Below are 27,731 nucleotides of genomic sequence, written 5' to 3' on the forward strand. Positions count from 1 at the left end.
GTCAAATCGGGACTTTCTGTCTCCTGAGTGTACAAATGGCTCGCGCTACTTCTTTTTCGTCATTTTCACACTCGACAGGCCTCCGCGTTCGCCACGTGGTGGTCCAAAGTTTGTGCAAAACAGGAGACACGTGCTGGACAAGATGGCCGACAACGAGGTGAGCGCGCACATCGAACTGCAAATTGTCATGAAGTTTCTCGTGAATGAAGGCGTAAAGTCATCTGAAATTCACAGAAGACTTCAGGCTCAGTATGGCCACGATACACTTAGCCGCAGCAAAGCGTTTGAGTGGTGCAAACAGTTTCGAGACGGCCGTACATGAGTGCAGGACGATCCCGGCCGGGGTGGGTCAGAGCCCAGTGTCAGAGTTCCTGAGAACATCCAGCTTGTGGAGCGCCTGATCCTCAAGGACCGACGGATAACATGTCTCGAACTGGCTCGAAAGACAGACCTTTCTGTGGCAACGTTGAACACTATCATTCATGAACACCTCCGGTTTCGGAAAGTTAGTGCCCGTTGGGTCCCGAGGCAGCTCTTCGTGTTTGGCCGGCAGAGAAGACTGGAAATCTCCCAAGAGCTAAGGTACCATTTCGACACTGAAGGACAGCCGTTCCTTGATCGGACCATCACGTGCGATGAAACGTGGGTGCACCATTTCACTCCTGAGTCTGAACGAGCATCAAAACAGTGGAAGCATCCGGGCTCGCCAGCTCCCAAGATGTTCCGAAGCAGGTTCTCAGGGATGTGCATAAGGCGCTGAAGCAAAAGCGGCCGGGCCTAATCACCAAAGGAGTCCTCCTCCTACAGGACAATGCACGCCCGCATACTGCGCATCTCACGACATGCACCTTACAAGAAGTTGGCTTGGAATTGCTGCCACATCTCCACTACAGTCGAGACCTCGCCCCAGCGATTTCTATCGCTTCGGGCCACTGAAGGCGTTCCTTGGTGGCCGCCACTTCAGCTGCGACGACGAGGTCAAGAATGCAGTCCAATTATGGCTGCTACGCGCCGGTAAGGATTTCTACGCTGCTGGCATCCAAGCCCTCGTGAAACGCTGGGAAACGTGAAGTGCATTAGTGCAGCTGGAGATTATGTTGAAATATAAAACTAATTTCTCGCCTGTAAGTTCGTTCTACTTTTGCGAAAAATGAAAAGTCCCGGTTTGACTTGAACACCCATCGTATTTTCAGATTCTTGCGCGCAAGAAGAACTCCCTACATCGCACTGAGGCTAATTTCTTCCGAGCGTGTTATTCGGAAACCGTAAATAATGCTGCTTGCTTCTGCCACTCAGCACCGCGGTCATTAGGGTCTTCGCCTGGCTGAGCTGGCGTTCGCTAATCAGTTGACGGTCATCAGATCTACAGGATTTACCACGGCGTTCCTGAAGCTGGTACGAAAGGACTGCGACAGCCAGCTGCGAAGGTGCAACCCTACCCCCGTAAGTTGAACAAACATCGTTTCGCGTCGAATCGACCTGGGGCGATGGAGCGGACGGGCATCGCCCCAAGTGTGGGAATAAATTCCCACACGCTTCAGAACGAAACAGAACATGTTGTCACATCTTGTCGTGCTATGCTGTGTTACTGTTGTTACTCCCCCCCATTATTGCTATATGTTACTGTTCTCGAACTTGCGTTGATGGGTTGGGTACAGAACCTCGTGGGAAAAAGGAGCAAGATAACCGGCAAATAGACGAGCATGTGTGAAGCAATACTTAACTTAATTTCTGTTTCGATAGTTTGGTCTGCTTGTATAGTCTTGTGGCCGATTTCGCACAGGTCCTACTTTGCTCAAACACGGGGGAATGTTTACTTTTCATGCCCGGAGCGCAAATGAACTGGACGCCGATGAATAACCGGCGCCACGACAGCATTGCACAAACTCGACTGGAAACAGTGTGCATGAAATTACAGCACTGAGCAATAGACCCCGGTCCATCAGGTCATGCTTGAGGATTTCCATGAAAAACGAAGAATGAAGAATGCTGAAGAATAATACCTACCCAGTTCACGTCCTGAGATTCGGGCAAAGACTCCGACATGTCGAAGCTGCAAGGAGGATACGCTTTACCCGGGATGACGAATTCGTGCGTGTGGACGACAATTGCTGTAGAGAATCTATCAACGAAGGGTGATGTCATGGTCACGCGAAAGATGCAATAGCGACTGTACTTACTTGACTAGTGCATCCAGGTCGTACACCACGTTGTTCTTCTCCAGTCCGGCGGGGATAATGTGCGCTAAAACTCCGAAGCTGGTTCCTTGAAAAGTATCATGCAATGTCTGCACGGAAGAGGAGCAAACACATCACGTTGAGAAGAGGCAATTAATTACTCGAAATTGAACATGTCTGTTATTTCCATCCTAAAATTATTTTGCTGGGTATAGGGCAGAGCACTGCACTGGTTTTCGTGTACCCGTACCTGGTAAAGGTTTTTTTTTTTTTTTTTGGACCTGATCCCTGCCCAGGGGGCTTAATCGCTTGCACACGTTGCGAGCTACTCAGGGGCGGGGCACTCGTTGAGAAGGGCACGTGATAAAACACTTGCACGGCGCTCTTCGCGCGATACGTGAAGGCCGTGGTATACGTCACGCGCAATGTGTCACGTGCCCATCTCTTTGAATTTCCCGCCAGTCCTTAGCTCTTAACGACCGTAACGACGATGAAGCGATTAAGCCTCCAGGTTAGACATTATGGACCTGGGTCGGGCCCGGGCCCGTTCATTGCCGATCCTAGATCGGGCTCCATCCTGTGTTACCCCACTGTTAGTCAGCTATGGCAAATTTTTACAGGGCGCTACACTGGGCCTAGAAATTTCTCGAGCTCAGGTCGGACCCAGAACAGGAGACCAAGAAATTCTTCGGGCTTGGGCCCGGGCGTAACGAGCTGATGTGATGATCTACCTCAGTTTCACCACCTCTCACAAGCTAAGTGCAATCCAATATTTAGGAATATAGTTTTGTTATTTTGTGCTTCTTTTTTTCCTTTATAGCTCACAGTTGCAAAACCGCATAGTATGGGCTACGAAGCTAGTTTCCCTCATACAATCAGTTGCAAAGCTATAGTGTGAGCGTGTTGACAGCACATTCCAAGCTGTGTTTATCGTTCGGAGCAGATAACCAAAGAGTGGTGTCTTTTGGAACAGGAATACAAACTGAAATCAATTTAAAAAAAAAAACAGTGCAGCGGGTGATGGCGAAAACAGGGGACGACACAATAAGACGAGGACGACGAGGCACTGTACAAAAATACAAGGAGGAATACAAATATACAGGGTGCCCCAGCCAGATGCGAACATATTTTTTTAAAATTATATATATATATATATCACTTTTTCCGAGATCAAATCAATTGCAATATAGCATATGCTGAAGGGCACTCCTTAGGAGGGCATTAGCAAACTCCTAATGCAATGTCCTAATTAACTTTCAATAATTAACTTTTTAATTATAATAGCTACGAAGTTGTCCCAATGAGGACATCTGGTCCCTTCGGTGACCTGATACCGGAGCCGTTTTCAGAACAAAAATCCGTTCGATAGATCGTCCGCAAAAAATTTCGTGAAGGAACACCATTTTTTCCCTTATTTTGTTTGTTTGTCTTTCTTTCACCCCGAATGTGACAGGGTGAAGGAGCACAGTGCCGCCTCATGCGTCGAAGATGAGCTTTAGCTTGTGGAAACAAAACAAATGTACCGGGTGACTCTATCGGAACTGCCCTCACCTTTGGTTGCATTTTCTGTTTTCTATTGATCTTTTTCCCGGACGCAAGAGGCGATAGTGTGCTCTTTCCCCTTCTCACATTGCCGGTGCAGGAAAGACGCGTCTCTAGAGATGCGCGATGAACAAAATTAAGAAAAAATGGTGTTCCTTCACGATTTTTTTGCGGACGATCTATCGAACGGATTTTTGTTCTCAAAACGGCTCCGGCATCAGGTGACCGAAGGGACCAGATGTCCTCATTGGGACAACTTTGTAGCTATTATAATTGAAACGTTAATTATTGAAAGTTAATTAAGACATTGCCTCCCCCCCCCCCTCTCTCTCTCTCACTGCCGTCAGAAGCTCTGTAAACAAAGAAAAGAAAACGCTCATTCGCACTTCCGAGATCGTAAATCTAAATTCCCTTCATTCCCGCTTTATACTGTACAAACAACCTGCCAGCGCCTGCCGTTCAGCCTCTCTCTCCCCCACGTCGCTACGGCTCTGGCTGTAAGTAGTGATATACTTTATGCCGCATGCTGGCTATGTGAGGGAACATAAATATTTCACAGTCTTTAGACACATTCAGTAACGGGTTGGCTACCGGAAGGGTGTAGCCAAAGAAGGGTACGGTAGCGGAAAGGTAACAGCACGTTACTTTTATTTGGTAGCGGTAGCGGCATCGCGCAACTTTTTCAAATTTTCTTTATTACGTGTTAGTGTCGCGGAGCAACTGTGGCTAAGAGCGGCGTACAGTTGTGGACAGATGGAGAGAGGACAGCGGGAAGGAGTGGGGGGCAGGGGGGTTAGCATGCGTCCTGGGCTCGCTTCAGGGGGAACTGTGGCGACATTCGTCTGGAAAGTATTCGGAAAACAGGGAATACATCTCACTGCAAACTCGGTGGTAGGATTCGAACCCGCTACCTCCCAGCCTTCAGCACGACCTTGGCTACCACCAACGAGCGAGACTCCTTAACCGCTCGGCCATGCACCTGCCTTTTTTTTTTTTTTTTCTAATTTCTAGCGACGCTAGTATCGCGCTACTTCCTTGTCGAGTAGCGGTATTCTGCTACTTCTTTTTGATAGCGGGTACAAGACTGCCCATAGATGATCACCATGATGAACAATGCTTAATTTTCTGCTTGCATGTTTAACAAGTGCAGCGTCCCTATAGGTACCCTAGCCAGAAGCCTTAGCTTAAGGCGGTGCATCATAGCCGGCACGTCGTCGTCTACAGTCGAGGGATGGCGCAGCGAGCGAAATGGTTTGCGCAGTCACCGCTTCATAACATTTTGGCGCTTGCTTGGAAATGCAGTACCGCTGATGTAACGTCTTCTTTTTGTGTTATTTTTGTTTTCTCTTGGCGCGCGACGGGTCAAGCGAAATTTTGTGCAAACATATGACCGCTCGTGCTCACCCATGCAAAGTCCAATACTGTGAACACGCATATTGCGCTCAACCAGACGGAACAATTAGTGGCGCGGCTTTTGAATGCGCAAAGGCTGTCCAGCTGTCTCCTGAACTTCTTCGTTGATCTGTTGCTGTTCCGTGCTGTGCTGTTGTCGGGCGAAGGGTTAGTCACCAGTCGTTTCGCGTGATTTCTGCAATGTTTGCGCATATAATAAACGAAATCTCTCGTAACACAAAAAAGCTAAGTTGGAGAGGACGCGGTTGAAACAAGTTTGTGTCGACATGTTATAGCCTACCGACATTACTCGGAAATTGCGAAACGAAACCGCAACCTGTTTTCTTTATTTCCTATCACCCTGGGCTTACAAATTTCAGACCACGTTGTGGTGGTGCAAAAAGCTTCATTTACTTGCACAGTCAACGGAAATAAAATAAAACTGCAAAGAGGCCGCATAGCATTTCCCATATCATTGGACATCAGTGGAGGAGGAGGAGAAAGGCAAAAGAGAAGAAGAAAAGGGAAGAAAAGCAGGGTAGAGGAGAAAAATGTGTGTGCGTGGACCGTACAGCTGTTTGGAATGTAAAGTGCGAATGAAGGTTTCCAGTTTGGTCGAGTATATAATTCGGGTCTGTTGTGCTCATCCTGGTCGTCACTAACCACGACCCCAGACTTCGCCCATGTACAGATCAGCACGCCGTGAACTGGGTCTTTGATGTCCCATTCGTCTGGAGATGACATTCAGCTCGTGGATCTCGGAGTGAGAGCATTTCATGACAAATTGTCATTGTGAGTGTCACCTTGCCTATCCGCGCAGGAACTTCCAGAAATCCACTCTAGCTTTCTTTCTCGTCGAGGCTGCCGACATCACATGAGCTTGTCTCGATTAGCAAAAGGCACACGGTACACTGATTACAATTCCTCTGGCTTAGCGTACTTCCTTCTGTAATCGGGAGCCCTAAATCGCATGCTTCGATGATAGCGAGGGTCAACAGGCTCTGGCAGGAGGTAGTCGTTATAAATTCGGCAAGGTACACCACCCTTTTCTCGTTCTGAAAGGCGTCGTCCAGTACAACGAAGAGGCAGTACTGCCGGTTGGTTATACGTCGAGGTGACCGTGGATCTGGTACCAGTAGACATGCGCGCACTTCCACAGACCGCACTTCCTCAGTTCCGGTACGTGACTCTGTCCTGTGCGCTTGCTACCGTCCGCCAGTTGGTCCTGATATTTCGCGAATGTTCCGGTCACCATACACGGCATGCTTAGTGTGGCACATAACTGATCATCGGCTCTATATGCCGTTCCACTAGAGAGGACTCCCAAAACTACAGCGGTGTTCACGTCCATGATCTTGTCCGATGCTTGGTGGAACCTCAGTGTCAGCCACACCCTTTAGTGTGCACATTTTGCACTGCAGTGTTAGTTCACTCCGCTGTCCTCTTCTGCGGTCAGAAACGACTTCCATGTCTGAATGGGTGATAGATTCCTAGCGCCTTGAAGCTACTGATCCGCATGTGAGCATCCAGGTGTTGTAATCTTTACTTCATCGTGCGAGCAACTACACATGTACAACTTTCTGAGGTACAACTAAGGTATTACTGGCATCATATGCTCACGTTCATCAGTGTCCGCCCTGACGCCCTCATTGTGTAACGGTGTGAGGATGACGGCACAGTGGGTTTGCAGTGCCGCCGGTTTTTGACGCTTTTGCCATCCCAGTGCTCGCTCATGACGTCGTAACGCTGATATTAATTTCCCAACCTGAGGGAACCAACATTTCTATCCATTTATTCCACCTGGGTCCCAAGTGCTCCGATTCCATTTCAGCTTCCATTCTGATTCAACTTCGATCCTGAATAACTTTTCTCAGCCGAAGCATATATGCACACTTGCCCATCAAATTGTCCGCTGTACCTCATTATACACTAAACGATATGGACGTGTCTGAAATCTGCCCCAACCAGCTCCATCCGCCGCCCGAAATTCCAAATGCTTATAGTCTAGGGGTCCACACTTGATCCGCGCTCCCAACCACGTCATGGGACGAGGGGATACCCAGTGCGGTTCAAATAACTATTATAAAGTTGTCCCATGAAACAATAGACCCCCCTTCCTGTTGACATCCTACTGGATGAGTGCTAAAAGCGCTGCCAGGTTTCCGGCATCCACTGTAAAAGAAAAGATTTCACTGTATAACCTATCCAGCGCCACTATTTTGTTTACAAGCATGATCCTTCCACATTTCTGTGGCTGCGACTGGGAATTCCAAGACAAATAAGTTTTATCTACTGTTCCCCGAGAAAATGAGCGTCGTTGAACAAACAATAAACAAAATTTTCGGGCTGGGCTACGCTGCCCGTGCTCGTGCTCCCGCGTCATGGTCAACGTCGGCCTCGTCGTCTTCCGGCCACGTGCAGCGGTATATCATTTCCAGCGGTCAGATTGTTGTTGCTTGTGACGACAAACGCGATGATAGATGGCAGCACTGCGCTTCCCATTCTGAAGGGACGTACTCCACGGATGACCATACCTGACAAAAACTCGTGTGCCGAGTCAACGGCTTAACATAGATGAAATCTTTTTGTTGGTGTTTGTTCTTGATATGTTTCTCTAGTGCGTGATCGAGCCAGATTTTCGATTTTAGGCGGCTCTATTTGGTAAGCGAGCGGAATCTCGAAATATAGCTTTTCCCAAACCTTTCGACGACGATATAAAAATTTCTGAGTCTAAAACGCAAAATCTGCTTCGATCATGCACTAGATCTAAGCATCCTCTTCCATTTAAAAGCAGTTGCACGGAGATCAACCAAATTTTCGCAGCGCTACGAGAGTTGAAAAATGTATGGGGATTCCCATAGAGCGTCGGTGCTGATGCACCGCCTTAAATTCGAGACGTCTCCTCGCCTGAAAGAAGAACTTGTGCAGGTTGGGATCCGTACTGGTGATGTCATCCCAGAAGATGGCAACGCCATCCCATTCTGCGAATGATGTGCGCAGCGACTGCATAAGGCGGTTCAGTGCTTCAGGCTTCTTTACGGTCTCTGCCAGTGGATTCTCGGAACGAAGTCCGACGTACACGTGAGGCTGCGAAGTGCGCTTCTTCAAGGCACGCCAGCTATTCAGTTCATCACCTGTGTACACACACAAAACACGGAGCTTTATTCAGCTGGACAGGCTTTTCCCCAGCACTGTACAGTATAAGCCGTATGCGGATGCAACTAACAGCGTGCTTTTGCTTCATGACACGCAATGAATGAATGCAAGTGAGGAATGTAAAGCAAGCCTTCGTTGCGGGACCCTTCGCCGGCAATCTTGTCAAGGCGTCAGAGCGGTATTCACGAGAGTATAGCTTTGGGTTGTCTCTGCATGAGGTATTATATCTGATATTACGTAGAAGGTGAGGTTGTCCTAGCATCTACAAAAAGACAGACATCAATAGGAACTATTGTTAACTACATGCGTACCCTGATGCGCGCCACCCAAACTGTCTTTATACAACATTCGCCTTGAGCAATCCTCGTAAACCTTGCCGGAGGACATTCTTTGTAAGTAATATGTTCATTTGGTAGAACTTACTTGTGATCTGGTCCTGGACCGCTCGCAGCGTCACGTCTCCGTTGGCATCGCTGTACATACCATCGTAGACTAGGTGGGTGCAGCACTGGATGCAACTTTGCGCTATCTTGAATGATGCAGCTCGGCCTCGCACAGGATCCGAGTAGCAAATGATGATGGCAAGACGCGGCGCTTCGCTGGTTGCCGTTGTCGCTGTGGCGGAGAATGTGCGAATGATTCCTGTTTCATCTTGGACAAAAGCCCGAGTCTGTGCAACGCAGGAAACATAACCACACACGAGACTCTTGTCTATCGCTTTTGTGCGGAAGAGGAACTCGAGGAACGAGTGCTCCTCGACGAGGAACGGACACTCGCGTTGCGCATGTAGGGTGCCAAGCCGACTCCAGTGGTAGACCCAATGAAAGGTTTGGGCTCGGTATGCACAAGGCAAAGCTAGATGGCATATGTTGGCAGAAGGAGTACGTTGGCTCATAGAGATGTTTTGCAGCAGCATTAAGCTTGTCTTAGCTATATACAGGAAACTGCTGCCGGTGTTTAGGCGGAAGTCGGCACAGTGATCAAATGAGAGGGTCAGAGATGATTTGTTACAAGCGTTTAGAACTTTAGATACATCACAGAAGGTTTCCGGGAAAAGTTCTGTCATGTGCTCCAGATAGGGATAAGCCTCCTGAGTTTTGGGGCGCGTCTGAGTCACTTCTGCGATGAGTTGGTTGAGACATATAAATAAGCTACAAAAGGAGCCGATTGGTCCTTGTTGTTTCTCCGTCGTCACCCCTTCAATTGCTGGAGACTTCTGGTACTACTCGGAAATTTTAGTCGCTCCGTGATCTACTACTGAGGAAGCAGTTTACTCAGAAATGACCCCCTGCGAAGGCCGGACTTGTAACAAGGTGAACGCAAGACGCACGAGGACCTGAAAGCGGGCCGATAAATATTTGGATATTTGGAAGCCAAAGGTATGAGAACCATGGAAAAGACCGAGGTGAAGCCGGTAGCATCTACGAAGGGTGTCGCCAAGAAGGCTACAGGTCCAGGCTGTACAAGGGTCGTTCAAGGTTGACCGTTGACAGAGTCTTCTTTATGGAATTCGTTAGATCCAATAAAAATTCGGGAGGCGCCAAAGTATTCACCCTGCGCATCTCGACGCCGCCGCCATCAACGTGGCAACAATTTGATGTCTTTGGAGTAGAAAGAAGTGGGATGGCTGACGTAGCAGCTGCAGGCCATCTTTCTGGAGGGCTTCATCTGTGTGGAACGTCTTTTCCCCAAGGTGCTCTTTAAGGGGCCCACACAATTGGGAGTCGCTTGGGTAAATCTGGGCTCTAAGGGGCAGGTACAAAAACTCCCAGCGCATTTTTGGCCAGGGTTGCTACAGTCAAATTCGCGGTGTGAGGCCTGGCATTGTCATGAAGTGAAACTTCCGGACATCATCACAGGCCTCTTAGTGTGAATTTCGTTTCGCACAGCACCATTTATCAAAGCTGAGTAGTACTGTGCATAACTCGTGACCCCTTGCTCCAAGAAGTCCACATGGGTGACACCCCGCATGTCCCAGAAGACAGTCCCCATGAACTTGCCAGCGGATGGCTACATCTTGCTTTTCTTTGGTGGCGGGGAAGGCTTATGTCGCCATTCGATGCTGCTGCTTTTTGTCTCTTGGGTGAAATGATGCATTCAGGTTTCATCACATGTGATGATTGATTGCAAAAGTTGGTCCCCCTCGGGTTGAAACCGGTTCAGCAGCTGCTCAGAGATTGCCATGCGTGCTCCCCTCTGGTCACAAGTGGCGTGTCGGGGAACCGATCTTGCACAGACTTTGTAGAACAGTAAGTGCTGGTGAATGACTGTCTCCACACTGCTGACTGTAACATTATGCTGGGCTGCAATGTCCCGAACTGTTTACTCGCGGCGGTTCTCGAGGATGGCTTGCTGACGCCTGCAATATTCACTGGCGTGACTGCAGTCGGACGAACGTGTCATGTGGTTCATTCGTCACCATATCCCGTCCTTCGCCAGACTTCTGCACCATCCGTACACTTTTCCCCGTGACGTCGTTTGTTCCCCGTACTGTGCTTGCAATCTTTACAAAATATCAGCTGGTTTGACGTTCTCCTTCACAAGGACATTATTATGCATTGCTGTTCCATAGCTACAGACACACTACTCGCCGCCATGATAGCTGCCAATGCTGCACATGCCACACGTGCCGCTGGCCCGAGAAGGACAGCACTTCGCCCTCGGAAAGTTTTATTTGACAACATTTACTCAGATTTTTCTGCAGCAAAAGTACCGATCAACCTTGAACGACCTTTGTTTGCTCTGTAACAAGATGGGGCCTAGGACCTCAGATTGTGAGACAGCCTTGACGAAGCAAAGGCAGGAGACCTGCTGGACTTGCGGGGAGCTATGTCATCGCGCTCAGAATTGTCCGACAGAGGGGGTGGTATACAGAGAGATCTAGGAGAGCCGCTTGTAAAATCGTCGCTGAGGGGGACGAGTGCTCAGCACAAAATAGCGTAACTTGTGGAAGCACAACAACCGAAAAGGTTTTGTGTACGTTCCAGGGAGCATTCCGACACCGCCGTCCAAGTGACGACATGGTAGAGGCACAGAAGATCACTGTTTTGAGAGACACAAACTGTCTTGATAGAGCAGCAATTTGGTTTTTGGCGATTCGTTGGCGACAGACAGTTAAAGGGAGACTTCGGAACGGTCTTTGAAAAAAGAAACATGTTTCACGACGCTTTTGGTACATGGCGGTACATCCCCCAAATAACGGCTATGGGCATGATTTCCCTCTTACGCGATGTATCATGCGGAAATGTCAGTTAATACAAATCGAAACCACAGTCGGGGAAAGAGGCGGCCAAAACTTCCCTTTCCCAGAGCGCACGCACCAAGCCGACGCTTGACGTCACCGGGTATGTAGAAGCAGCAGAAGTACGTGTGTGTCGCGGGCGGTCGTAGCGGTTTAGGAGCATTGTTTCGTCATGGGTTCAGGCTATTACGACCCTGTATTCTTTTCGTCTGACTCGGACGAGTGCGACGAAGTTACTTCGGAGCCACAGGTGAACCAGGACAGCAACCTCCGTGTTGCACGGGTGTTCGCCACGTATGCCGAGTCTCCCTTCAAAGCAGCATCTACAATCTGTGTAGTTTTAGTTTTGTCAGACTTGTGTCGATTATCAAAGGAAGTAATACCAGCACCACCTTGCATATTTGTACCTCTTTGAGTGTTCTTTTTGCGTACGCTCCCCATTTGAGTTGGCATATAGGAGCACCCGCGGGAGAGCGTAGGAACGGCGTGGCACTGCAACACTTTTCGTTCTTAGAAGACTCCAAGTTCGTGCATCAGACGTGCTCTGATATAGAACATCTCAAATTCAAAATGGTGGGAACATATTCTACCCCGTGTCGAATCATTCCACTCCTTCCAGTCTTTCGGAGCGCTGCCTCTCACTGACGGCGACGCGCTTGTCAATCGATGTGACGAACCGCGTGCGGCACATTACAGTCGCATAGCGAGATGGAAGAAAGCTGCCGAATGCTTACCATGGCTCTTTGCACCTGCAAAGAGAAACACCCAGGTGCCACCTTTGCATGAGCCCTCCGTGAAGCACTTACCTGTGTAGGTCACGTAGATACCGACAACGCCCAAGACGACAATGAGTAACGCGATGCCAATACACACCACGTACATCATGCAGCTGTACACTCGATGGATTTCGTGATCACTGCGAGCAGAAATATCTTACAGTGGCGCTGAGCAGTCGAAATGTTCAGAAGAATAAATAATTTGCAGACCATGTAGGTAAAAGCATGACGCAGTGAGGCCGCCTTCCTCACCCGTTCCCGAAGGCTGGCTTCTCATCATGGAGATCTAACATAGACACTATACAGGCAGGAGCGCCGCCGCGATTTTTTCCAGAGAGGAAGGGGTGCGGGGGGTGCGGACAGAATGTTTGGAGTGGTGGTGCTTCAACTGCGCCCGCAACCACATTGTTGTCTTGGCTCAGAAACCCTGCGTTTCTGTGAGAGGGAGGGGGGGGCACTTTTCATGCTAGCGGCATCGAAAGATGAGAAACTGCGCTATTTTTCGATGTGACAACCATGGTTTTCATAAAAGAAAATGTGAGAACGACAATGACGAAGCGTCTTTGGGATAAAGAAAATGGTACGGTAAGAGAACGCGTCCGCATTTCAAAACACCATTCGAGGCTTCGTTTTCGAGCAAATGCTAGATAAGCCCGGCAGCTGCGCCGAAAAAGTGGCCTCCACCATGGAAGCCAAACAGGTTCGCTTGACGTCATGTGAAAACACCCTATATGAGGCAACTCCTTGATGACTCTGCGGACACCCAACCTTCGATCGTACGGAACCCTTCCTACAGGATTGCTAAAGCAAGTTCGTTTAGTCTTGGCTGGCTCAGATGGCATTTGCCTTGACTGCCTTGCTTATTTGACCGCCAGGATTGTTGGTCTTTACCCACCGTCGCCCCTCTGTCACTGTGTGATTCCGTGGCCGCCATTGACCCCTCGGATACTGGCCCCGCGAAACTACAGAAGCAAATAGAAGAACTCGCTGAGTCCGTAACTGACCTCAGTTCCGGTTTGTCTCGGCGGCCGCGGTTTCAACGCGTCGATTCTTGCCGTCGTCGTCCTAACAATACTACGTCCCGCAGCGACACGTCTGATAACTTCTACCACAGGCGGACGGCGAGAACGCCATCAGGTGCGAGTAGCCCTGCTCGTGGTCGGGAAACATGGAAGCAGGTCGTTAGCGGCGGTTTACGACCCTAACCGAGCAGCCAGATGTCTGTTCTTCGGCACCGACCGGATAGCCATCGCCGACCGGGCCATCGGTTCTTAGCGGACATGGGAGCAGATTGTAGCGTGAAGTAAAGGACATCCAGCCACGTTGCAGTTTAGAACGTTAATGCTTTATTCATCCCCACGAGCTCCTACACCTCGTCAACGTCGTCGTCCTTTTCCCCCTAGTAGCGGAGCTAACACTACACAGATGTCAACATTATACCCCCTACGCGTGGCCCGACTCACCACCGCATGTCACCACAAGACATGCAATTTCAGAGTTCCCTTTTCGAGCACTTACAATTACGGGCCTTACCCGTCTCCTTAGGAGTTCCACCATATCCGTACGTCAGCCTACCACCCAGCCTCCAATGGCCTCGTTGAGCGCCTGCACCGTTAGGTGAAGGTTGCCTCCATCCCTCGCGGTGCTGGAATCAACTGGGCAGACCACCTTCCCTAAAACACTGCGCCTTCCCAGCGACTCCTGGCTTCCCCCCCCCCCCACCGAACCTTCCGTCAATATTCCTCCCACCGACTACTTTCAAGGAGCTCACCCATCCCCGCCATGACGGCTACCTTAACATCTTCGTCCACGAGCACCTCGCCACGTGCACGCACGTTTTCCTATGCCAGGACGCTACACGCGAAATGCCTTTATCGCATTACGTTGGCCCCTACACTCCCAGAAAAAAGGGAGTCAAATGATGCTCGGACACCCTCGCGAACAGAGAAGGTGTTGCAGCGACACCCTTTCTCAGCCGTATTTAATGCGGAGTGTTGTGTGCACTCCCTTCATGGAAGGGTGTTAGCCTTACTCCCCAATGTTTATGACGAGGTTCTTGTAAACTATGGAACAGTGCAGTCTCGTACTTTTATTCCCGTGTTAAGTTTAGTTAAGTTAACCAAGACACACCTGAAAGAAAAAAAAGAGACGAACAAGCCTGTGTCTGCCATGGCCAAAGTAGTTGTATCCCAGCAGAGGATATTAGAGGACAAAACCGTTGGTGGCAGGTATCCTTGGAAAGTACCCAACAGTACGTACTGAGGAACAGGCACTGCAGTTTCACAAGCCAGCTGATGCCTACATCTTGTTTTCTTGTGCTCATAAAGATGCTTGCTTCTACATTGCAGCCTTTCTTAATATGTGCAATTGTAATTGACACTCGGATCGGTCGTTTCATTTGAGGAAAAATATCCGTGGAAATACAAGGTCAAGTAAGAAACGTAATGTCCGATAGAAAGGGATGTCTGCTACGTGACGCGAAGTGCCTTGAGGTTACTACAGATGCAGTGCGAGTTGATGAGGTGTATGTCCGTCATCGTTACGAATGTGTTTCCCTCCTTTGTAGTCTAGGTTGTAAAATTTGGGGTCGCATAGTACTGCAATCCTAATGAAGCCTTCTAAGGGGTATTCGCTTGGGTATACCTGGATTTTTGAGCAAGACTGAGAGGCACTGCACCTGTTGTTCCAGTTTTGGGACGAGGGAAGTATTGTTTTGTAACGCGGTGCAGCGCATATCAGTATCTGCACAAACAAAGTCCAATGTTTGACTTTTATGATGGTAACATCACTTAATGACAGAGTGGAAGACAGAGTGCTTAGTGTTCTCTGCAATGTGCTTGGTAGGACAGTCAAGGGAACACCTGCAGGAGGGGTGTCAGGGGAACACCCCTGCAAGGGGCGTAGCCCAAACACCTCAAAGGGAGTCATATGTGTAACGACCCATGTAGCACATGGTGGGATAATAGACGTCTAACCCAGGGATAAGTTGAGACTTTCGGGTTAGGTCTAAAAGTAGTCGTCTACTAGACCTCTATGGGGTTAGATGTTTAGTGAATGTCTGCATCTAGATGTCTACCTCTACGGGGTTATACGTTTAATAGACATCTCAATTTGGAAGACTACTAGACCTCTACAATTTTAGACGTTATTTAGACATGTTCTAAAATGGTCCACGAGACACCCCCGAGACGGTACACGCTAAAAATCTCCCTTTCGCGTCGTATAGCGGCTCCTATGAATTGTGGACCACACTTAACGCCTCTCAATATCGTGATTATTTTATATCTATTTATTTTTTCACGCGTGCAGTGGGTGGGTGGGGGGGGGGGATATGTAGAGGTAAAATACACGGAAAGGTTGCTAGGTTGGTGAGAGCTACGAGGACCTGCTGCAGCTTAGGCTGCAGGCAGGGCCGGCGAGAGAGTGAGGAAGCCGGGGTGGCTCCCCGTGGCAAGGACGACTTCAGGGGCCCGCAGGATCCAACACCTGTCGTAATTATACAAAGAAGAAATACTGAACTGTGGCACCCATGCATAACCCGGCCATGACCCCATCCTCGGGGACCGTAATTTCGCTCGGCGGCCGTGGCTGGAGGTAGTGCACACTGAAATACGCGGTCACTGGGACACTGGGGTAGTCACAGTCGAAGAGTTACAGTCAACGTCGAGACGCAGTCAAAGCCTGAGACCCAGCCTGAGTATGTCAGGAATAGTTGCAGGGAGTCTGCCGCAGAGTGTTGGGACGGTGGATTGTTCCAGAGCCCTAGGAGAACTTTCTGATACTTTCGTATGCGGATACGCGGGTCGTATGCGGGTATGGTGAGTTTCGTCTCCAGGCGCGATACTCTACCCCACTGTTGGTCGTGATGTGAGGAATAAAATAATGAGCCCCTTCACAATAAGAATCGAAGTCCCATTGTGGCAAAAGAGCATGTTTTCACACAAAGCGAAGTATCTGCAACAGAAGTGGAGACGAAAGAGACAATTTGGAGCAAAACACAACATAATTAGCTTGTCAGGCGTTCTTGTGCTCTCCCGTTTTTCGAATATAAACAGTGAGCGTAAAGCACACATGAGAGACCAAAGGAAACCGTAACGCTCATGTCAGAGCGTCGCACGCTCAAATCACGTCCTCGCAATTACGCAGAAGCTTAAAAGAAATGGAGCTGCAGGTACCCACCAGGGTGACCATATAGCTCCAGAAACCATCTAGTTATTTAAAGGAGGAGGAGGTAGCAGAAAGAAGACAAAACACATGCACACACATTTATCTCAATTGCGGATAAGCGCCACCCGCTCGAGGAGCAACAACAACAGCAACATTTGCTGCGTGTTACTCGAGCAGATCCACAGCTTTCGATGCCCTATCATAGCATCTCAAGGTGGCCACAAGACCATGCCGTTAATGATATAATAGTCTAGCTTCACTGCAGGTGACATTAAAAACGTCAAGGATACCTTTCACATTATCCGCCCACAACCAGCCAACTTTCGAGCGAACTTCCGAACTTCTACAGAACACAAGGAAAAAAGATGACAGCAATGACTCCTCGCTGACTCCGTGTCCGTGCTAGCATCCGTGCCTATCCTCTCTGGTTACTTGGCCTTCGGGAGAGGAAAATCAGTTGCGCTGCGCATGCGCTAGAAGGGATGTCACGTGTCTTTCTTTGCCGCCGCCTTGCCGTCTGCTCGCTTCGCGTACGCATGCGCTAGCAGGCAGCGGTTTGTTTTCTTGAGCATAGCCTCCTATATAGCTGCTTGAGCATGGCTTGAGGATGAGATTTGTGGTAGTGGTGAAGCAGATTTGCCAAATATTCCCTTCAAGTTCCTCGCTGGATGTCCGGCTCGTCCGTCGATGTTCAACAGGTGAGGGAACGTTTCAGCAACGCCTACGAGTTTCGTGATCGCGGTTCAAAAGGTGAGGGCGTCTGTACAAAATTGTAAAATGGGCCGCTCTGTTACTACAGATGCAACAAGTGCCAGTCCACTTTTTCTCAGCTGCACCTTCTCAGTCCAGGCAGCGCAGCACCAGGTGAATGTAGGTACACAACTTCCAAGTGAATTAAGACGCACGAGTGCGATTCTGAAGCTGGTAAGTACGTCTCATGCTCTGTTACACTAGTACGCACATACCATTCGCGTTCAACGCCCTTATTTTGCATGTGTTGTAGCAAATGATTCAGTGGCATAAACCGGCAGACTGGTGCGTAATGTACGCCCATAGTGTTGGACTAATTCGGGTGGCGTGTTCGTACAGTCTGTGCAATCGGACTGTCTAATTACCACCTGTTCTATCTTAACACCGAAGTCGGTATATGAGTAAGAAATATCGTGGTTTCGACAGTTATCAGTAATCTTTCGTTGTGCTTCATGATTCCTATTATTTTATACAATATATTCCTATAACATATTCCTATTATATATAGAATTCTAATACTGTATTCTTAACTGGAGCAACAAAATTACGATATTTTTACTGATTTCAGATTTTCAGGCATGTGGAGAAGAAATGCAGGATGCAGCCAACAGTCATTTTACTAAAGGCACAGGGGTAAAAAGATTGAAAGATGGAAGTTTAAAGTGTTATCATATTTGTAACTGATCGGGTGCTTTTACAGAGAAGAACATCAAAGGAAAAAGGTCCATAAAATCATAAGGTTCCGTGAGGCGTGGGGTAACCTGCATTGATGATTCGTCTGCAACGTTCCAGACCGGTAAGGTTCCAGGACATAACGGGACGTATGCTCCGGGGCCCCCTACCATCTCGCTCATGATCAGAGCCGACAATTAAGGCATAATGGTTTCAAATTTCCAAAGATTGCAGTTCAGAATTTGTATGAGTACAACACAACAGCGTGTACAGCCCGAGACAAAAGTTCACAGCGCTGCGCTTTTCTTCATCGGAGCGGTCCCCTGCCAGCTACAAGCAAAAGATAGAATAAGAAACGGGTCTATCTCTCAGTATGTGCGTCCGCTCTTGTTTGATGCTAGGGTGTCACTCCAATGGAGAAATGTGACACCATGGTGGTCCATAAACATTTGTACCAAGCTGTACATTGTACAACCCCGACAACTAACAAACACTGCTCGGTAAGGTCAGTGTTCCAATTTGAGATTTTGCTGCCTATTTCTTCCCAAAAGGATGCTGTTAGGCGCGCAACCTCTTGCTGGTGTGTCGGCGACTTTTATTCTGAAATGCGCCCTATTCGCCGACATGGGAACCCTGCACCTAGAGACATTATGGGATTAAGGTACCCTTTTGGTCACCGCCGTCGATACATAACGTAGGTGCCTCCAAGAACATTGGGAGGGTTATAATCGTGCAAGCGACACAGAGTGACGACGGACCAGGGTGGACAACAGGTATCCAAGGTTAACCCTGCGGGGCCCGTCGCTTTGAAGCGCTGCGACAAAAGTCGCCGCTTGTTAGGCGGTACAACTATAATTGAACTCATGTAGTGCTCGTGTGGATGGGTTTCACTTTCACCACACATTTTGTATATTTATACTGACGTCAGTTTCGTGTGTGCTGATTGGTAGAAGAGAGCTGGCCTTTCCTTTAAGAAGGCACCCGCGCATGTTAGCGTGGTTGATTGCTGATGGTCTCGCTGCCACTTAGGCTAGCAGTTGTAACTGGAAGTGTAATAAATGTATATGATTGGTGTTCTACGTCAAGTCCCCGTGGACTCCTCCTTTCGTAACGTGTCGACGTGGCGTCGGGCGCGCGAACAGTTCCTACGACTCTGCGGACCCACTTCAAGAACTCCACGAACCTATCTGATGATCTGGCAAAAACGCTTAAGAAAGTCATTTGGGTGAACTCCGGTGTATCAAGACAAGTGCAGAACAAAAAAATTTATAGTTCGGACTTTGAAGGCAGTAGTCAACATAAATAAGTTTTACCTCTGAGCAATGATTGCCCATTCAAGGCAACAACAAACTCATAGGTTCACCACATCATCTAAACTTCCTCGGTCTGTTACAGCTTGTTTCTGTCCACAACGACATCTTTAAGGTGCATATCCTGTGCCATGCAACCAGAGAAGTGGTTACATGAACTATCATTCATCGAGCATTTGTGAGGAGATTGTTAGAGGAATCAGTCAGACAGATGCGTTTCAGATGATTTTTTTTTCAGTTTTCAGGTTTTTATTGTTATTCCATGACAGTATACTCTGATACTGATACTGGGCAAGCCCTGTTGAACAGTCCAAGACACAGTCAATGCAAATGTCTACAAATTTGAGGGGAACAGAAATACCAAGAACACATGACAAGTATAAGAAACAAATAGCAAAGATATTGCACAGCAGAGAAATGCACATAATCAAAAAGTAATTGCATGTCATCCTACGTATCAGCAGAAAAGTCCTGTTTGATGGTGTTTTTGAAGGATGCCAGATTATTGTTGGAACGAATGCGTAGAGCAGTGTTTCTCAAACTGTGGGTCATGAGCTGTTGAAAGATTCATTGTTTCACGCCCAACCAGACGGTAAAGCTCAATTCATGTTCAAAGTATTAATGGACTGTCATGTGTTGTCACATGACAATGCTGCATTCATGAGTAAATGATGTAGATGTGAAGGTCCTTAAGCATGAATTCAACAGAAATCCTCTGGCTGGGTGTATTTCCTGCTGCTAGGCACACTCTTGGAATCTGGTTGAAAACCTGCTTCTGAAAACTGCCCTGCTGCTATGGCTTTCTTCACACCATCTGTGCATCAATATTCGAATAGATTGGGACAAAAGTTTATGGAGCACCGGGGTGTCGCATTTCTTTATGGGAGTGACACCCTAGCAGCAAACAGAAGCGGCCACACACACTGAGAGGTGCACAGAACAGCCAGTCACCTGTTTCTTATTCGATACCTTCCTGCTAGCCAGCAGGGGGCCGCTCCGATGAAGTGCAAGGCAACAGGCTCATTGATATGGTGTCCAGCTGGAATTTGTGGTATTTTGGAACAATGTATTGCTAACGAGACCAGTAAAAATATCCAAAACTGGACCTGGACTGCGTGTTTGGCTCACTAGGGTTACCGAAGAGCGTTTCCTTGAGGTGTGAAACAAAGCTTGATAAAATGAATCAACCAAGTTGTGTGATCTAACTGGCCAATACTGAGTAGATTTACAATATAGATTTGCAATATCTTGAGGACTTTTGCCTCTCTTGAAACAAATGCTAAATAAATGCAATCAAGCATATATTGGAACTCAGTTGCTGAGGCAAAATGCATGAACATACAAACATATGTGATTGTGCTAGTTATTTTCACGCATATAGTATGATCTTCTGAATTCCCAGTAGCTGTTCGAACATCAGGTTCCAGAACTGTTCTTCTTATTTGCATTTCTGCTGTGGTTGGCTTTCACATAGCTGCACCCATTTTAACTCCTTGCATCTTTGTTGAGACAAAGTGGAGTTGTTTGGCAATTTTTGTTCAGTAGTGTCACAGCAGGTTTGGCATAGCATAGCCAACAGGGGCATAGCCAACAGGGGCATAGCCAGGCGGGTTCAAACCCCCAAGATCGTACCTTTGGTAGTGCATCTGGGAGGTCCCCATAGAACCCCCCATAATATTTTCTGGCTACCGCACGGATAGCAAACACTAGCATGAGACAAGATAGAAGCAAACTTGAATATACAAGGCGTACTGATGTGCATGAAAAATTTAAAAATGACTGAGCATTGTATGTGGATTACATTATCAGAATGTTGATGAGAGTCATGTACCCCGGCCACCATACTTTTGATGATAACGAAAGACTGCAGTTGAGCTGGTGTGATGGCAATATATTTGTCCTTTAATCTAATTAAATAATTATGCGTTATATAGTCATGAAGAGTTTGCTCGTGGTTGTTGGAAGGGTGTACATTTCCTTAGATAAATCATTCACAAGAATACACACAGCGGCTTTGAGCTCACCAAGGTTTTATGCGTGCAATGCCAACTGATGTTAGTATTTTCATGGTAAAAAGCATCTGTTGCAGCTGAAGAAAACAATACCATGAGTCAGGGGGCAGTTGTCTCGTTATATTGCAAGAGAGTACTCAGTACTGGAGAGATATAAACACACAGAATAAAACAAACTGCCCAGTGCAGTGAGTGGAAAGTTTATTCCACTTCTTATTGGCAGAATATTAACACAATTTTTTCTACAAGATTCCTCAGCTCAGAGCATTTATTAGGATATACAAATTGCCAATTATGTGTGTTATGTGTATGTATGTCACCACACTTAAATGTATTTACCTGCTGTAATATACCCCAGACCAAGCTCAAATGGGGCATATTGTCTTCAGTTGAAAAGCAGGAATGCAGGAGAATATGCATTGCTGTAAAGTGTTTCACCTGAACCATTACCCAAAATGTATGAGGTGGCAGTACACAACTATCACATTGAATGGCCCATCTGTGGTGCTATGTGTAGAATCTATGCACACTTTTCTTTTGATGTTAACATTGCCTTGAGTTTGAAGGAAAACACAGGACGAACACGGGACGAGACGAACACATAGACACATGAACCAGCAATGAAGATTTAATACACAAAGTGCAAGGGAGACAGGGTAAAAAGAAAGTGTACACTTCGGCATTAACATTAAGTCAACACCAGCTAGCTTTCCTGCTCCTCATATGTTCATCACACTTTTGTTAATGCCCAAATGCCTTCAGCTGTTTTTGCATGCCTGTCATGAGAACTAGCAAGAAATCCTCATCTTGCAACAAGTCAGTATTTCCTCGTTGAAAGACAGTAGGATCATCCTTCTTGCCTTTGTGTGTGAGGGAAAGCACTGGACTGTTTGTTTGGGCTCTGATAGAACTGAACAGGGCAGCACTGTTTTGATTGTCGTTGAGTTTCCTCTCACGGTAACATATATTATAGTCCCTCATGGTGGTGTACAAGTACTGCCTTGTAGTGAGGTGAATTGGATTCTTTGAAACGTGCCATCCAGCACACCCTGATTACTGAGCTGCATAGTACGCTGAGTGCAATGCCGTCACATAGTTTCTTGAAGGTAAAAAAAGGACATTCCAGTACAACATAGTGTTTTACAAGTGCCTGCACGGGCCGCGTCTTTGCATCTTCCTCTGTTTTTGTCAGTGGGGTGTGGGACAGCCCCAAAATCATGTGCATAGTAGGAAGATTGGAAGACAAACGAGACCTTGCCAGTTTGGAACATTGCAGACATATCAGCAAGGCAGGTGTACCCACGCCTGACGGTACCTTGTGATTTGATGGACCTTATTTCCTTTGATGTGTCCTCTCTATAAAAGCACCTGATCAGTTACAAATATAATAACACTTTAAACTTCCATCTTTCAATCTTTTTACCCCTGTGCCTTTAGTAAAATGACTCTTGGCTGCATCCTTCGCATTTCTTCTCTCCATGCCTGAAAATCTGAAATCAGTAAAAATAAGCAATGTCCTCAGTTTTTTGTTGCGCCAGTTAAGAATACAGTATGATAATTCTGAGTAAAAGCAGAAATACAAAATAATAGGAATCATTAAGCACAACGAAGGATTACTAATAATTGCCGAAACCACAATATTTCTTACTCATATACCGACAGGTGACAATTAGATAGTCCGATTACACAGATTTTACGAACACGTCACGAGAATTAGTCCAACTTGGCACTATGGGTGCACATTACGCACCAGTCTTACGGTTTATGCCACTGAATCATTTGCTACAACACATGCAAAATAAGAGCGTTGAACGCGAATGGTGTGTAGCATGAGACGTACTTACCAGCTTCAGAATTGCACTCGTGCGTCTTAATTCACTTGGAAGTTATGTACATGCACCTGGTACTGCTGCTGCCTGAACTGAGAGGGTGCAGCCAGCCGCCGGCTCTAAAGCGAAACGCACCGCCTCCAAAATAATGTCGCCACCGGCGCGCGTACGCTAACGATCTCTGATTGGCTGCGCAATATATGTATAAATATTTGGATGCTCATTGGTCTAAAAAACTGGCGTCAGTTTCCTTTGCGCTGATTGGGCGAGAGTCATTTGACTGAGGAGCGAGCATTCGAACGCGCGAACCGCACAACGGAAGCGGTTGAACGGAGGAGATTCACGTCTGTTCGGCCACGCGTGTTCTCTCGGACTGCAACCGTTGTGCACGCAGACGCTAGGGGTAGTTTGAGGGTTTTGAATACTTTAGATTTAGACTGTGGCGAACTGCTAATGTGAGAACGGAATGGCACGTCCACCTCATCATCACAACAGCGGGAAGACGAGCATGTGATGGAATCCCTGCACCTCCAAAGGACGCAGAAATCGTCAGAGAGGAAGTCTGCACTCTTTCCGACGTACTGCAGGTGAACGGTAAGACAAGTTTGATTACTTTTTTGTGACTGAAGGAAGTAATGCAGGTTTATCACGTTAAGTGTATTACGTACAACATTTACGAGTCACTCGGTACGTTAGCGGCGTTTCATTGTGCAGTGCATTGCCGTAACTTGTACGTTTCTGATATGCCGTTAATCAAATTATGTGTGGTTATGCTAGTTGCCCCTCATGCGCGTCGCAGCCGTTCATTCACTGTGATCTACGAACATTCGTGACAAATGCCTTGGTGTTCAAATACGAAATCAAGATCGATTGCCTATCATAGCAGTGGTTTTCGTGCAGAGTTACGGATCATCAATATATTTTTTGTTTTGTTTTAGTTCTCCCGCAGCCATCGGCAACAACGACGCACATAGCCCAGCATTGGCTTTTGAACTGCCCTTCGATGTCGAAGCACCTAAAGCTCCAGTAAAGCCTGTTACAAGACGTAAAAAGATATGTACTGTAGCTTTTTCGAGGCAGTTTCCGAGGACAAATAAAGTTGATTTGTCATGCACCATCGCGTTTTGATTATCTGCTTTGGGACAGCATGATCGTTGCTCTACAGCAAGACAGCAAGCGCCGAAGACAAACGGACGAGGCTGGGGGGGGGGGGGGGGGGGTAAGGGGGACGAGAGGAGAGACGAAAAACCCGAGGAGAGTAGGGGAAGGAGGTTGGGAAAGGATGTCGGTCTGCGCATGCGCACTGGGCCCCAGCTTTTTTCCCGCGCTGGCCAGCGGAGACGCTGTGAGTGGCTCCTGGGGATCACGTGGTTTGGGCGCCCGCCATTTTCCCTGGACCATTGCGTAAACGGCAGCTTCTGGCGGATGGTGCAGCTGAGAAAAAGTGGACTGGCACTTGTTGCATCTGTAGTAACAGAGCGGCCCATTGAACAATTTTGTACAGACTCCCTTACCTTTTCAACCGACCATGAAACTCGCAGGCGTTGCTGAAACGTCCCCTCACCTGTTGAACATCGACGGACGAGCGGGACATCCAGCGAGGAACTTGAACGGAATACTTGGCAAAGTTCCTTCACCGCTACCACAAATCTCATCCTCAGGCAAACAAACCGCTGTCTGCTAGCGCACGCGAAGCGAGCAGACGGCACGGCGGCGGCAAAGAGAGACACGTGACATCACTTCTAGCGCATGCACAGCGCAACTGATTTTCCTCTCCCGAAGGCCAAGTCTCGTCTCTGGTTTACCCTCTCCTCCTCGCTTCCGACCAGAGTCACGTGTCTTCTGCACCACATGACCCTCTCCTTTTGAATTTGCGAGTCGGTGCACACACTTTTCGCGCTGAGAGCCACCTCGTCCCCGTTGAAAATAGTTCGCGTGATTTCAAATGTTTGTGAGCAATTCCTTCATGGTACAGGTGCTGTTGTAATTTCATACTGAAGTCCTTACTTCAAGCTATAGTTCTTGCAGTCTGTGCAACATTGTACTGCGTACTGCATCACAGCGTTTGAGCCAGTCGCCGGCGGTTTAATCTGTCGGTTGTGGAACGACGAAGTTCGTAGTTTGCGGTTGACTTGGATGTTAGTTCTGGATCTGAAGCTATTCCCGGGTTCGTTTGCTGGATTTCAGCCGTATAAGAGGTATGTTGACGATGTATCGGATATGCTTTCGTAAGTTATAGGCATTACCGTTCTTTTTTGTGCTTTTAGCTCTGCTTGCAGGCATGGGCGCTCGCATAGGGAGATGGGTCATTCCAGGCCAAATGACCCAAAGGTCGTGCTCGACCCCGTCCAGTTTTGTTTCCAAAAATTATCGTGGGCTAGCTCCTTACTGCAAATAAAGATATTTTTCCAAAACTTACGGCACTATGTTATACCGCTGTCCATTTAAGCCGGGTCAAAGTTCGTCAGAATCGCGAAAAAAAATGCTGGGAAAAAAGTGACCTACTGAGCAGGGGTTTGCGTCTAGGTGGACGTTAGTGGCATAGAATGAAAGAGCGTGGCCAATATCAAGTTCTTTCGTCGTGTTCCATTTTCGGCCAGCGTAAGAGAGCTGCTATTTGGCGCTATTTCTTACAACTTTGCGCCTTGCAAAGGGCAGGTTTCGCACAAGCTGGAAGGGCCAAAAAAATTCAGCATATTCTGGACCTTTCATACTTCAAAATTACATGTTTTTAAGGTCGAGCACGTAATATGTACCTTTTGCCACATTTAATCCCGAATGTCGTACATTTGGCAAAGTTGGCCATTTCCAACGCCATTTTTGAAAATGAAGCGGTCGTCCGAGAAAAATCCAAATGGGTGGAGATGACAGATCAATATCTATACTAACGTATATAAAAAAATTAAGAAGGTACTTTTTGATAATGGCGAGAAAATATTTTTTATGTCCCACATGGCTACGCGCGAGGGTCTCATGAGACGGCTCCCTGTGAGGCGCGCGAACAGATCGCGTGCCTAGGTTTCACAAGCCGCGTCCTGCGCATCGATATGAGCATCTCCTCTATTTTGCCAGCCCCTTTTGTTAGTAAACTGTAGCCTTTATTGTTATCAGTGCATTGGTGAGTATCGTTAGCAGGTGTTTCTCAGAGTCTTTCATTCGCAACGTTTTAAAGTGGTAGTGATGAGAAACGACAGCGATGCTTTCACACTCACAAGGAACATTATGAGCAAACCATACTATCCCTTCAAATGCGCGTTTCTTATGATTAATAGCAACGCCGGTCACGTTGTGAGCGGATTGCTTTTGCTGCATTGTAGCGCCCAAAAACGCGTTCGTACATCCACGCAACCTGTAACACATGGCCTTGAAATCGGCTTAGGAGAGCTCATCCGCGGCTCAGCTGATTAGTTTATGATCGTCTTTCTCACATGTGATGCATGCCGGGTAACCAAAAAAGTTGTTATTGCTCCGAGTTTCTTGCTGAAGTCGTTGTGTTGAACAATGGCCGAAGTAGGAACGTCAACAAATGCGCGCGTGCAAAATGAAGAACTGCGGTATGAAAGTGCGTGGCACGCACGGAAACTTCAGTCGGAGCAGCGTTCAAGACCTATCTTTTCGCCGAACAGAGGAAACTGTAGTGGTCACTGTTAATGAGATACCCTACCAATGGTCGCCTTTGCTTTTTAACGTATGAAAAGAAAATATGAAATAATAATGAAACCGTTGTGCATTCATTTATGTGGGTATCTTTTTGCTCTTCATTTACTGTTACTTCAAACTGTTACAATCGCGAAAATAAAATATGTAGACTGTCTGAATTGCAAATAAACTGTTTTTTATCATTCCAGCCTGCTTGGGTGATCATCAGCAGCCAGCTGTTCGGTGTGGATAGATGAGCAAGCACCACATGAACGTCTCGGGCTAGTACGCAGTAGTAGCATAGATATGACTTAGCTGTATATAATGTATGTTCTGGTCCTCCATAATGGATAGGAAAACTCGCCGAGACGTCTAGGTGGCGTAACTTTAACTATGCTAGAGGAACTCCCCTAGACGTTAGGGCTATTGGGAGACATCTACTAGACCTTTCAGTCGTCCAAATTTAGACGTCGATTAGACATTTATTATCCCACCTTTGGCTACATGGGGAGCGTGAACACCCCCAAGGGAGTTTCCCATACTCCCGTTTCTCTGAGAGTGTACGCACTGACAAGAGGATCACCATCGATGTCGCCGGTCACAAGCACGTCGCCTCCTTAGCTCGTGTGAAGCGCGCTTTCTTGGACGTCGACGCTCCCTCACGGTCACCTCGCTTTCTCCACCCTACTCCCCCCTGCCTTCGACTTGCCGCCCTGCACTAAACTAGAGCCCTGCACCATCCGCGGATGGAAGCGGATATCCGCGGATATCCGCAAGATACATGCGGATTCGGATGAAAATTCAGAACTTTCTGCGGTGTGCGGATCGGATGCGGATGGCGCGAGGTCGGATGCGGATACGAAGGCAGCGGATCGGTAGCGGATCGGATGCGGATATACCGCGTGCTGTAATTTCTCCACCAGCAATTTATTTGTATTGCGCTGCGACAGCGAGTGCATGCTCGGATTCACCTTTGACCTTGCACGGCCAAGACGGGAGAGAAGGCATTCTGGCGTCTCGAACCGCGCGAGCACCGACGAGGTAGCGTTCCACGCGTTCCAGAAGTCT

The 27,731-nt window shown here is 47.7% G+C and overlaps 1 protein-coding gene across 1 annotated transcript in view; it reads right to left on the reverse strand.

Annotated features, from left to right (window-relative positions):
• LOC135383744 (uncharacterized) overlaps positions 1-27,731 on the reverse strand; it is a 99,151-nt gene that overhangs the window by 19,293 nt on the left and 52,127 nt on the right. The window contains exons 6-11 of the mRNA XM_064613084.1: positions 12,315-12,424; positions 12,243-12,257; positions 8,691-8,882; positions 8,019-8,245; positions 2,181-2,287; positions 2,008-2,122 (exon numbers count right to left, since the gene is read on the reverse strand). Of these exons, the coding sequence (XP_064469154.1) occupies positions 2,008-2,122; positions 2,181-2,287; positions 8,019-8,245; positions 8,691-8,882; positions 12,243-12,257; positions 12,315-12,424 (766 nt within the window). The remainder of the gene's footprint in view (positions 1-2,007; positions 2,123-2,180; positions 2,288-8,018; positions 8,246-8,690; positions 8,883-12,242; positions 12,258-12,314; positions 12,425-27,731) is intronic.

The sequence above is a fragment of the Ornithodoros turicata genome, chromosome 2 (assembly GCF_037126465.1).
Source record: "Ornithodoros turicata isolate Travis chromosome 2, ASM3712646v1, whole genome shotgun sequence".
Lineage (NCBI taxonomy): Eukaryota > Metazoa > Arthropoda > Arachnida > Ixodida > Argasidae > Ornithodoros > Ornithodoros turicata.